Consider the following 13,089-nt stretch of genomic DNA (forward strand, 5'->3'; position numbering starts at 1 on the left):
GATAATGTAATATAATATAATAATACCAGGTCTTATATTAAGGTTTGCTCCAAAAGATGCCTTAGAGCTGATTGTCCAGCTAGGTCTTATTTTCGGGGAAACACGGTATATTGCCCTAACTGTCCTAGGCATGAGACACCAAAGGCATTATAGAACCTCTTTGTAAATGTCTTCTATGTGGTCAAACCTTTGGTTCATTTCGATGCAGATGTGCTCCACCATCCCAAATGGAGCCACTTGGAACATTCACATCACCAGAGTTATAGTCCCCAAGACAATGAATTCAACATTAAAGTGATTATAACCAGAGCAAGTAATATTGTCATGAACAGCTTCAACTAAAACTAATCACTAAAATTCACCTTTCTGAGAGTTTATGCCTGATTTTTTTAAAAAAATTAAAAAAGCAATGGCAGATTCTGTTTCCCTATGTCTCAAATAGTTTCGAACTGATTTCCATAAATATCTTCCTGAGAACATCCAAGTGAGATTCTGAGAAACATCTCTTAACACTGAAAATTCTTGTTTGTGCCTCAAGGGAGGGGTGCCCTTTGGAAACGTCATGGACTATTGTGATTTCTAATAAGTCCAAATTCCTGATGTCTCCCAGAATGAAATTATTTGGGGCATGGATAATCTAAATAACGTCATATTTAGAGCCAATGTATCATCAATTCTAAAACACATCATTTTCTTGTATACCATAAGAAAGAAGAACAAAAAGGCACGACACTACAAAAACTGGGACCCCAAACAGGTTACTATCTCACTGTCATGATGAACTCTTTAGAGGCCAAAAGTCCCATATGTTTCGATCTTGGTTTTGGGCAAGGAGAGAAATCGGAAGCTTCTCTGAGGATCTGAACCACAAGATGGCACGCATACACACAAGGGACGGAATTACACTGTCAGTGTGATCCACAACCCTTCAAGAAAAGAATTGGAAGTGGTCTCCAGCTGGCTGTGCCCCCCCAAGTGCTGGCAGAAACAAATGCTTTAATGGAGGCCAACAGGCCTGATTTCCAAGCTGTTAAAATGGAGGAAGGGTTATAACGTAGATAAAGTGATAAGATCTTCCTGTTTCTCTGATCCATGAGGCAACACCAGGCCCTGTGCAAGACCACCATTCACCATTCCGACTCCATGGTGTGCAGCTCTCTCTCCTCCAGATGCCATTGTATCATTTCCTGGGAATATCAAAGGAAGCTCATCTCTGAAAAGCCCTGTTAATCAACTCTTGGCTGGACAGATGTCCACAGTTTGGGGTCACATTCTCATGTAAAAAGTCCTGTCTTCAAGAACTGGCCTTTGTAGCTGACTCCTCTTCTCACTTTGCATTGATTCCAGAATAATAATCTTCAAGTCGCCCCAGTAGATGTATATTCACTCTGGTTATTGAGATGGTCAAATATCAGACCAGAAACTGGCAAGAACAGCAGCAACCAGAATCTGACTGTTACTTAGTCCAGTTGTCTGGTGGCATTAACGTGTTTGATTGACTGATAGAGGTCACTGCCACAGCCAGAGATTCACCCATCCAGTCTACTCATGATCCCCCGTAGGAAGGTTGTCCCACTGGATTATTTCTACACCCAACTTCACCTCCTCTGTCTTGCGTGTTTATTAACTCTTTCAATACATATTTGCTCAAAAAATGAAAACTCATTTTAGGCTTAGCTTAAGTGAAACCATTAGGAAAGTGACTCATTTATGAATTTCATTGGTTTTCTTTTTAGTCCTTTGTTACCTTCTGAAGTCAAGTATTGCTAAGGTTGAATGGGCCGCTCTACTGTTCTCTCTGATTGTGAGAGGTGATTGGGTTTGGCAACACTACACACACAGACATCACCAGTATTCATGTTCCAGGTTCAGAAGCTCTGGTATAGTTCAATTAAGGCACCAATATTTATAAATACAAGGTTCTCAAGGTTGAATGACCCACCTCTATATCTGATTTCTCCTAATTCTGCTTGAAAAATCTCCTTTTTTCTCTTACATTCTCTTCAAATTTGAGATTTGGTATTATATTTTGACAAATAACAAACCTTTAATTCCTTAATTATTACCTAGGGTGCTCCATTTGCTTGCCAGTGGATAGGAATTGTTGAACCACTGGTCTGTTCAGCTGTCAGCTGGTGTCTCCTGGCCCATCCCCCATGAATGATCAAAATCTTCCTCTTCGTCTCTTTCAGTTGATTGTTTGGATCCTACCTGCTCCAGCCATGGGGTCTGTGTCAATGGAGAATGCCTTTGCAGCCCTGGCTGGGGTGGTCTGAACTGTGAGCTGGCGAGGGTCCAGTGCCCAGATCAGTGCAGTGGGCATGGCACTTACCTCCCCGACACGGGCCTCTGCAGCTGCGATCCCAACTGGATGGGTCCCGACTGCTCCATTGGTAAGACAAACGGCTTTCTCTTGCTTTCCCCGACATACATGCCCTATTTCTTCCGTGAGCCCAAATGGATGGGCATCTACGCTTCACACTCAGCTGCGGATACAGGGACTTTGATCCATGGCACAGTGCCTCTCTTACTCTGTCCTCCTCCATCGTGAAGTCTGTGATCCTTGTTTAAAAAACCACTGCATAGGTTCTTGTGCCTCGTTGGGTCCATCGCTGCAAATGGATGAGGGGCCTGGGAGGCACACTTCCGTTTGCCTTATAGATTTCCTTATGTACACTCCCTAAAGGTACCGGAAAACAAAACAGAGCAATTCAGTCCCAGATAAGCTGAAAGGAACATCCTATAAAACAGAAAAGAGGCTCCCTCGGGGTGCTGCGTGAACCTGTTATAAAGCTCTGCAGTACTCCAGTGGCAGGGAAATAATGAAGTTGTGCTGTACACTTTGTTTTCCTAAAATTAAGATTGTGTGTCTTACCTCCTGAGTGACCTTAAAATGGAACAGTTCAACAGTTCACGTCAGTCCCAACCTTCCCGAGAATGGTTCCGCTCACACTGACAAATGCCTATCCAAGCAAGCAGTCATCATTCCACCCCCTTCCTCTGGGTAGTGAGACAGCTGTCAGATTACCATGGCAATCAGGGAGGGAATATATGTGAAGCTTTGCCTACAATGGGAAAGAAATGAATATTTCATTGCAAAAAGAAAAAAAGAATCAGTTACAATGGGCTGTTTGGGGATGTCTTCTCAGCCCACTTGACTCTAGCTTCAATTCTGATGCTGGTAGTCCAGGCCGAACTCTGCAGAGGATGGGGGGCGGGGGAGCCCTGGAGGCAAGGCTAATGCCATGCTGTGTGACTTTGAGTGAGTCACTGACCCAGTCTGATTTCCCCTCCCCTGACCCCATGAGCCACACCTTCCTCAACAGTCTGTTCTAAGGATGAATGTCTGGCCCCTGCTTGTCCTGGCGTGAGAGGTCTGGAACGCCAGAGAGTGCATCTCTGTCTGTCTGTCTCCTCCCCAAACCACAAAAGACTTTGAGCTCCTTTGAGAAAGAGGCTGTGTAAATGCAGCACAATTACAGCAGTCATCATTGCCACCAAGGTGCTGACCTGGGTACCGGGTGGGTCTGTAGTCCTCGTGGGGATGGAGCAGCGGGGTCCCCAGCTGGCCTATGGTCAGTTCAGACTCTCAGGGGGGAAATATCCCAGCTGGCTAAGGAGTTGGGATCCACACGTATCTTTTCAAGTGGGCACCTCCCAGGTAACTTGGCCCAACTGGATGGCTACTGTCTGATCTCCTGGGATGGTCTCAAGCTCCACAGCAGTGGTTCTCACACTTTAGTGCTCATCAGAGTCACCTAGGGGACTTGTTAAGACAAATGTCTGCATCCCACTCCCAAAGTGTCTAACTCAGGAAGTCCAACCAAGGCACAGGAATTCGCATTTCTAACAAGTTCCCAGGTGACCGTGATGCTGCTGGCCCAGGGACACACTTTGAGAACCACTGCTCTAGAAAATCTAGAATTAGTACCCAGCCAGTGGAGACAACAGTTTCCCAAGATGACAGAGCTGCTGGGCCTCAGAGCCTGCTCCAGGGACCTGGGCCACATGCGTAGTCTGGCCTCCAGTGAAGGGTTTCACCAGCTGTGGTGTTGAGCTGTAATCATTGTTTTTCTTCCAGAAGTGTGCTCAGTAGACTGTGGCACTCACGGCGTCTGCATCGGGGGAGCCTGCCGCTGTGAAGAGGGCTGGACAGGCGCAGCTTGTGACCAGCGCGTGTGCCACCCCCGCTGCATTGAGCACGGGACCTGTAAAGATGGGAAATGTGAATGCCGAGAGGGCTGGAATGGTGAACACTGCACCATTGGTAGGCAAACGGCAGGCACCGAAACAGGCACATATTGCTTTATTTTCATAAATCGTAGATCTATAGTGATGGTGGTGCATTGCAACTGGCTGTTCCTCCAGGGGCACGAGTGCTTTCCCACATTCCTGCTGCCTCTCCAACTCTCCAAGGGGACAGGGAAGGGGAAAGTGAGGGCCTCATTGGAAAAGACTTTCCCTTTTCAGAATTCCAAATTGGGAAGAAAGGGGACAAACAAGGAACTCCATCCAAATTACTGATCTGGGGGAGGGAAAAATGCACATGCATGGGAAATCATCAGGGTCTGGGGGATTCAAGCACCCCAAATGACTGTGGCCTTGGGACCACCCCATCTCCCCTTTTTGATTGCTCTCCAAGCTGGCTGGATCCCTACTCGCTGGCAACAATTGAACTCACTTGTTTTAGACAATGTTGGATGCAGGCAGGACTCCCAGGTTTCCTGGGTAGCCAAGTACCACTGTAATAAGTTTGAGCATCTTCTCGCTGTCCCAAGACAAGGCTTCTCCTTGGACTCCTGACCCTCCCCATCACCACCACCGTCTTTGGATATCTCCTCCTCGGGTCGCATTTCAATCTCACTCAGCCACCTCTCTATAGAAGCTTCTTGACCGAGGGTATTTTTTTTAAAGGTCATTTTTTTGTGGTTGAGAAGTAATAGTTCTCAAGTTCCTTCAGTTTTGTTTTTGTTTGTTTTCTGTCATTATTGTGGTTTGGGGTGGGACAACACCGGATTAAATATACCCAATTATCCTTTTAACTGAGAAGCTGGGAGCCAATGCTCTTTGGTTTTCCACATCTCTCAGACAGTTGGGATGAGCTCCATTTTACCTCCAGTTTTCAGATTTTTTATTTAATGAAGTCAGGTCTAGGATTCCTTTCATGCCAAGCTGACTAATCCACTTGCTTGCGTGAAAGCTCTCAGAGACATCTCCAGTCTAAGTACTGACTTGCTTCCTAAAGTTACTTTGATTCTAGCCATCAAGTTGGGGGCTCTCTCCTCCATCCTAGCCCCAAAACCCTAGTGAAAGATTGGCCACCTGGAGTAAAAGATGGGGTTAGGAGCTTATCCAGGGCTGACTCATGAGACCAGATTCCGTTTCCCATGCTGTTCATTTGGGTGGTTAAGCAGAGATGAAGTCTACTCTGCATTAGACTTCTCCCAGTTCCATCTAATTGGATATCCAAGGGGCAGCGTGCCAATTCAGGCCACAACCGAAGCACTGGGACCCTGCTGGGACAGCCTGTTGGCAGTGAATTGTTTTTGCAATCTCTCGATGACGCTCCAAATCCTGCTCCCCCTGCAGCCACTTCCATCTTCAGTTCCCTGCAGAGTCTGGGGGATAATTCAGAAGACTTTCAAGGGAGGGGTTTGCACAGCCCACTACCAAGACAGTTGAAAATCTTACTAATAGCTTCCACTCTTCAGGGACGTTCCTCTTGATGTATTTTTGCATGCCCACTGTGATTTAAATACTTTCCCCCACCTGCATACCTCTTTTGTCCCCAATCTCACCCCAAAAAAGAGCTGTAGCAAACCAATAACCATTAGGTAGAAAATCCTACTTTCTATTCACACAACCCAGCTTCCCCTCCCCTTGACTCTCTCCTTCCCACATCTGCCAAGGGTTTAGTGCCCCACAATGATTCCTCCTGGCTCTCTCCTCCCTACACCCTGTCTTTACTCTGGGAATAGCCCACAAAAGGGCAGCCCAGATGGATCAGAGCAGAGTTGGAAAACTATGGCCTGCAGGTAGTTTGTTCTGTGGCTTATAAGCAAATCTGGCCTGCTGCCTGTTGTTCTGTGGCTTACGGGCTAAGAAGAGTTTTTACATTTATTAACAGTTGAAAAAAAATGTTTTAAATATCTTCTGACACATGACAATGATATGAAATTCAAATTTCAGTGTCCATAAACAAATGTTATTAGCAGATAGCGACACCCATGTGTCGATGGACTGTCAGCTTCCATACTGTGTTTCGGTGTCGAGTAATTGGGACAGAGACCTCATGACCCACGAAACCATTTGTTATCTGGCCCTTTTCAGAAAAAAATCAAAATAAAAAGCCAGCCATGAGTTAGACGGTTGCATAAGTCTTGATGGAGAAAGAGGAGAAAAGAGAGTTGGGTGAGCATCCACATTAGAAGGAGCTCAGCTGTGGCTCAAAGGATATCAGACACCAAGAGAAGGAGAGAAGGTCCACGTAGCACCACGTGGGAGTGGAGAGAAAACGATAGTTGAGTTGAAGTGTCTCTGAGGCCTTTGTAAAAGAGATGGGAAGAGGACAACTTCAGTCTCAGTAGAAAATGGTGAGGACACAGCCAGCAGAACACAGGAGCTGTTTCTTTCTAGCTAGCCCTTTGGGCGAGATGAATCAGAAAAAGGGATTTCTGCTACTTGAAGTGTTTGGTTCAAGTTTCACATCTCTGTGTGCTAAGATGCATGAGTTCTTGAGAGACATAGAGGAAATGCAAATTTATATGACAAGTCAAAGCTCCCAAAACGAAGAGAGTGGTGATCCGGGCAAGCCTCTTGTTCAGAATGATGGTCTCTCGTGACTTGATGAGTTCTCGCTAGGTAGTAACTTAGAAAGACCTTTATCACCAATGTCTTTTCTTGTGAGAAATCAGGGCTCTATAGTTTCATTTGTAGGATAGATGCTGTCTCCTCATAGTTACGTTGCCTGGGGTTTCTCCAAAAAAAAAGAAAGAAAGAAAGAAAAAAAGCCAAACATGCCTTGGTTGATGAGATTTGCTATTCAGAATCTAGAAATGTTCGTATGCGCATAATTGCTTTTTTGCTTTTCAACCTCTGGCCCCAGAGCTGTTTCATGGAGTTTTCATCTTTTGTTTTGAGCAGGCACTCCTGTCAATTCAGTTTAAGTAAATGCCACAATTTACAAGCCCAGAATCAGTCCTGCTGCTCGGGGATACTGACAGTCAAAATGGAAAGAGAGGCTCTTTGGTCCTTTCCAAGCAGAGCCTCAAGTGCTGTATTTTGAAACTAGAAAATAAATAAGAGTGAACTGGCACCTAGTCTGCAAACAATGTATTGGGAGACTTGGGGTAAGGCAGAGCAGTAGGTGGCTGGTGTTGGGGTACTTGGGTTGTCTGCGGCCTCGTTTCAAAAGATCATAGTGAGGCTGTTTTCTTAGGGTCATTGCAAATGGTGCACTGAGTAAATCACACCATCACTTGTGGATCCCATTTATTTGGTGGGAGGAAGCAAGAGGGTGGGGGGAGGGTGACCATAAAAACACAGACTTCTAAAACTCAATCCGGTAGAACCACCAGGACCTGTCCATGTTTGGCCCAATGCATTTCTGGAATTTTTCAACCAAATGATACTTTTTATATTTGGAAATTTAGTACCTATGCCTAAGATCTCAATATATGGTATAACATTTCACTGTTAACTGTTTGAGTTAACGTATTGGTAGACTGGATTCTACCAAGCAATGAATTACCTTTCTAACAAGTTAAATACAAGGTATGACTAAAACTTACAGAATTGCGTAGATAAGAAATATGCTTTGAATCCAAAATAACCACAATTCATGTATGTCTTTGGAATATATTAGAATTATTTGGATAGGCTATGTTTACTCTTATGAATAAATCAGAAGGCACATTATGTGGTTAGAATAGTTTTATTCTTTAAACATAATCCTAAAATGGATTGTTTTCCCTATAATCTGCTACTACCGCCACCTCCGCCCCTTATCAATATTGGGGATTTAACTTCAGGAGGCCGTACAAAGGCTATAACACCAGGCCATAAAAGAACCATAGAACAGGCCAAAAATCACTATCAACTATGATAAGTGTCTCTTACGTGATAAAGAAATAGATGTTAGTGTGCTTTGTGAGCAGAATAGTTGAGCAATTATAGGGAGAAACCAACACTCATGCTGCTGGAGAATGCAGGAGGGAAGCTAAACGCTACTTGAGGATTCTTGCTATTACGTCCTGAATGTGGACTGTTCAGACCTTCATTCTGAACAATACAAACTAACACATCCATAGAATAAAGCCACCAACATTAGGCACCGACCCTAGGTGAACGGTTGACATCTGAGTAGTGAACAATGTCTGTAATGGTTATTTCAACTTGTTTTTTTTTTCTCTGTGTGGTGCTGACCTTCAGTGGCATTTCCGAACCATGAGGACTCTGTTCCTAGGACCGGGTGGGGGTGAGTGACCTGTCCATGTGCCACAAGTCAGAACAGTTTTCTTTTCCCTCTAGCACTGGGGCCCTTCTAGTTTTCCTCTTTAATTGGTTGGGGAAAGAAATAGGTTCGTGTGATGTTAATAAGGAAAGTGAAGCTTTACCCAAGGTAAAACCAGCCATGCGAAAATCTGATGTGCTGATTAAGTGATTGTCAGCAGAAGTAGACAGGTCACAGTCCAAGAGGGAGAGAGCTTCAGAACAACAGGGAAGAAAGCAGCTGTCAAAATGAACCAAGTTCAGACTGAGAGTCGCTGCTTCTGTGTCTCATTCCAGTTTCCTTCTAAGTTATGGAAACTTCTTTTCTTGTGGCTATTATCCTTGACCACTTAAGCTTTCATGACTCTACGATGAGATCAAGTTGGGATGAAATTAGCCACTGTGGAGCCATCCCTACCAGCAGGTCTGTGCAGGCAGCTGTTTCTCTGATTGGTTAAGTAACCCGTTCCTCTGGGGCTCTCATTGGAGCCTGTCTAGGAGCCCCATCTTTCTTGAGGTGAAAACCTGAAGTGATGGTCTGTCGCTGTGAGAAATGGCGGACAAACTTTTAGTGAAGTATAAAAGATGTCCCACTGCTGATATTTTTCCCCCTACAATTTGGCCAAAATGGAAGCCTTCTCACTAAAGATCAGCAATCATCATGTGCCCAGAAGTTCTCCGAGTCCGGATCAGGTGGTCTGTCTCCTACACAAACCCAGGACAAGGACCAGGAGGCGGGAGTTGCAGGAACACGTTCACCTCACTACAAAAAGTAGAATAAAATGAAAGCCAAAAAATCGCCTTACCAGTAGTGAGAGTGTCATCACTGAAAGGGGTTACTTACCTTGAAGAGGGTCATCCAGCATCAGCTGGAAGAAGGACTAGACAGACATCAACTTTGTCGCTCAGCCATCCCGTAGTCTAAATGAACACATTTTTCATGATGCTTCCTCTGTGATTTAGTAATATCTGCCCGTGTCATGAGCTTCCACCCAAAAAACGATGAGAGGGGAAGAAGGCCGTGGGTCTTCGTCCTGTGCAATGACGTGACGAGGAGCGTTCACTGTACCATCCCCTTAATGTTTCAGAGGATCTAGTTGATATACTAGCTTATGGCCCACAGTGACAGGGTCAGACCCAACAAGTACATAGCTTGATATGAGGTGATATGACTTCACAAGGACGAAGAACTAAAGACAGGAAACCCATCGGAGAGAGTTAGCACGAGGAAGCTTCTAGACTCTAAAGAAAGGAAAGCATGTAAGAGATGTTGGAAAAATGGCAGGCACTGCCCTGGTGTGTGTGGTAAGTGTTCTGTCACTTCCAAGTCCATGATTCTCAGATCCCACCATATACACTCAAGACTTTACATGCAAAGGAAAGGAAGGCCAAGAGGGCCCCAGAGCTCAGAGCTCCCTGAAATGTTCTGATGGACATTTTCTCATCACTTGCTATCTGGTCATTGTGACCTCATGAAGAATAGAGTGATAGAGGATGGGGGAGATCTGTGTTCTAGGCTTGACTCTGCCATGAACATTCTGGGTACCCTTGGAAAACTCACCCAAACCCTCCTGGCCTCAGTTTCTTTCTGTGGCAAATAAGGGCATTGGACCATATGATTCCTTTCCAGAGTGTGGTCCACAAACAAGATGCCTCTTGGCAGCATACAAATATATTTTGTTGAATAGTTATGTAGGCCTTTTAAAAATATTAGGAGAAACTGTAACTAGCTCATCAAATTCATGATTATACTGGTATTATTGCTTGGGGATGTGGCAAAAGTAGGTAGCGGTGTTAAGCCTGAGTAAATTTAAAGAAAAATATTAAGTAAATAGAAGTGCAGATATTGCAAATATTACAAATGCAATATGTGACTGACTGAATATGGAACACACATGGATGAGAGGATCTCTAAGGACCTGTCCATCTACAGAATTTTATTACTTTTGATGCAAAGTCACGAATGGGCTATTCGAACATCATCAAACCTTTCTCTCTTCTGTAAGGGGCAGGGAGGGTTCCCAGCTAGGCTCCCGTCACATGCACTTAATGTTACATTGGAAGGAAAGTGACAGCACAGTGATGGCTCAGCTGATGATGTGTTGTTGAATTGGTGAGGATAGTCAATGGTGCTTTTTTTGTCCATCCATCTGCTCATCTCAGCTCCAATTTGTATCAGGTTTACCTAGGGACTCTTTCTCTGCATTGAAAAACTTTCTTACATCATCTGAATAAGCAGACTCCACTTTATCCATTTATATTTGTGTTTGTTAATAGAAGGAGGTTTATCTATAGCCACTTCAATTGGATGGTAACGAACTGCTGAAAACAGAGGCCTTTGTGTCAGTCTACCTGAGATCAAAGCCTCACAGGTTTCCTCACTTCCGTGTGCCTCGGTTTCTTCATCGGTTACATGGGAATGCTAAATACTCCCTTCCTCCTTGGAATATATGTAAAGTACTTGGCACCGTGCCCACTATTCAGTGAGAGCCAAATTAATGGAAGCGAATGTCATTATCATCATCACTATCATCCCCCATCATCACCATTGTTATCTAATGCCGATGTAAGAAATTAAAGGACAAGGGAGGATTATCAAAACAAACTTCTCATTAAGACATTCCTGCTACCTTCAACCTCCCTTTCACAGATCTGCCTCCCATCCATCAAGCAGTTCGTAGCATGTCAAAAATACACCTACCCATGATCCATTTCCCAAACAAATGCTTGTTCTGTGATGTGCTGGCATCTAGTTCTTAGAGAAACATCTACTGCCTCTCTTACCCGGAATTAAACCTGCTTATTTTACCAAACAGCCCAATTGTACGTGGCCTCGAATATCTGAATACCTTTATGTAAGTAGTTTTGTGAAATTGGGGTTTGCTACTTTCAACCAAAATTTCTCGAACTAGACCGCTTGGATATACTCTGGGGAAGCCAAGAGGTCTATGAGAATTTGCTTTTAATTCTGGGTTTGAGTTTTACGATAAGTACAGTTTTAAAAACAACTCTTGCCTTGAAGTATTAGCTTGGAATTCTGTTATTATTGAATAGGATACATTTTCAGTTCTTTTAAGCTAGGGTTTCTCAAACTAGGGACCACAGACATATTCCTGAGAAGTTGGGAAGGATACGGTTTTCCCTTCAGAAGGAATCTGCATTTCTCACATTTGAAGTTGCTGCCAGGTCAGTGTCTCTTACAACACCTTGCCTGATCTCTCCTCTTTGTGTTCCATCTCCTTGCTCAGGACTCTGGGGGCTAAAATTGTGTTTGCACTGGCTCTGTGCACAAAAAATAACTCAGGAGGCTGAACTTAGCAGCACAGATGCCTTTTGGAGACTCAAGACTCACTGATTGTCCCCATTCAGCCCAGTAAACTTCCCACTTACCCTCATTCCTTTCACACTGCAACCGCTGGACTCCTTGGAGCAGGACCCCTGGGTAACACCTGGGAATTCTTTGCAGTCCCTTGGCTCATCTCCAGGTAGTCAGGAGCCACACACAGCATCACAGATGTTCATGTGACAAGCATATTTTGCATTTGCTCCCAACTCGCCTGCCTGATGGAGTCCCATCGTGTACCGACCCACTTCTTTTATAGCACTGTATTCCACAGGCTCTTTTTAAAGGGTTTGCCTTTATTGCCTTTGGAAAATCGGGTACCATCATTTTAAAAACCCACCCGTCAAAGTCGGGGTTTATTGCTTCCCTCCTCATGCTTTCATCGTGCCTTTCTAGGCATCATCATAACCAGACCCACAGAAGGCCATTGTGTCATGACCATCTCTGAGCTTTTCCCTGCGTAGGTAGTAAAGGAAAACCACCACACGAAGTAGCAGCTAGGAGAAAGCTAAGTCTTTCCATCATAAACATTCTCAGGATAATTACAATGGATTAAATTACAAGAGAAAATGCATTTAGTTAATCTTTCCTCTAATTAAAAAAATATCCCTAGTTTTAAGTAAAGTGTTTGTTTTTAAAAACATATTTGCATTGTAATCAGGGAGAGGCCTGTTTGGTCCTCCGCGATAGGATACAACATCTGCAAAGTAATTAAAAGCTACCAGCCAGTGGGATTATTATTATTATTATTATTATTATTATTATTATCCTAAAGGAGCCTGCTCAGTCTTTTCCCATAGCTTTCACCATGGAATTCTCCATAAACCTCATTCTGTGGTCCATGGTGGTTTTCCTCTTTCTATTCCTATAGCATTGAACACGTGGTTGACTCCTCTTGGTCAACAAGTGACAAGTGAGGAGACTAATTGAGCAGAGGTCTGATCCTTTTCCAAGTGATCTGAGATGATAGTCAAAAGGAAACTGGTAGGTGACATGGGGGACAGTTCATCTCAACTGCAAAGCTCACTCTCAAAGACTTCTAGAAGTTTCCAAGGGTGTCTTGCATGCTCATGTTTAGCCCATTCCTATTCTTCAAGCTTGGTGTCTTCCTTGAGGCCTGCTGCCTACAAAATTCACTTGAGGGGGACCCGACAGTACTTCCCCTACAGCCAGGGTCCATGCCAGGCGGTGCTCGCCAGCACCGTCAGTGCCCACTCTACTGAACTCTTGCTGTAATTACCCAGCGAGAGAGAAAA

The 13,089-nt window shown here is 44.3% G+C and overlaps 1 protein-coding gene across 11 annotated transcripts in view; it reads left to right on the plus strand.

Moving 5' to 3' along the window:
* The window catches only part of TENM2 (teneurin transmembrane protein 2), a 1,556,107-nt gene that overhangs the window by 1,426,109 nt on the left and 116,909 nt on the right, over positions 1-13,089 (plus strand). For 8 of the 11 annotated variants that reach the window (XM_019740878.2, XM_019740872.2, XM_019740888.2 and 5 more), the window contains 2 exons: positions 2,193-2,393; positions 4,082-4,294. In XM_019740878.2, the coding sequence (XP_019596437.2) occupies positions 2,193-2,393; positions 4,082-4,294 (414 nt within the window). The remainder of the gene's footprint in view (positions 1-2,192; positions 2,394-4,081; positions 4,295-13,089) is intronic. The other 3 variants (XM_019740899.2, XM_074313873.1, XM_019740910.2) reach the window with 2 other exon arrangements.

Source organism: Rhinolophus sinicus, linkage group LG10 (assembly GCF_036562045.2).
Source record: "Rhinolophus sinicus isolate RSC01 linkage group LG10, ASM3656204v1, whole genome shotgun sequence".
NCBI classification, from domain to species: Eukaryota; Metazoa; Chordata; class Mammalia; order Chiroptera; family Rhinolophidae; genus Rhinolophus; species Rhinolophus sinicus.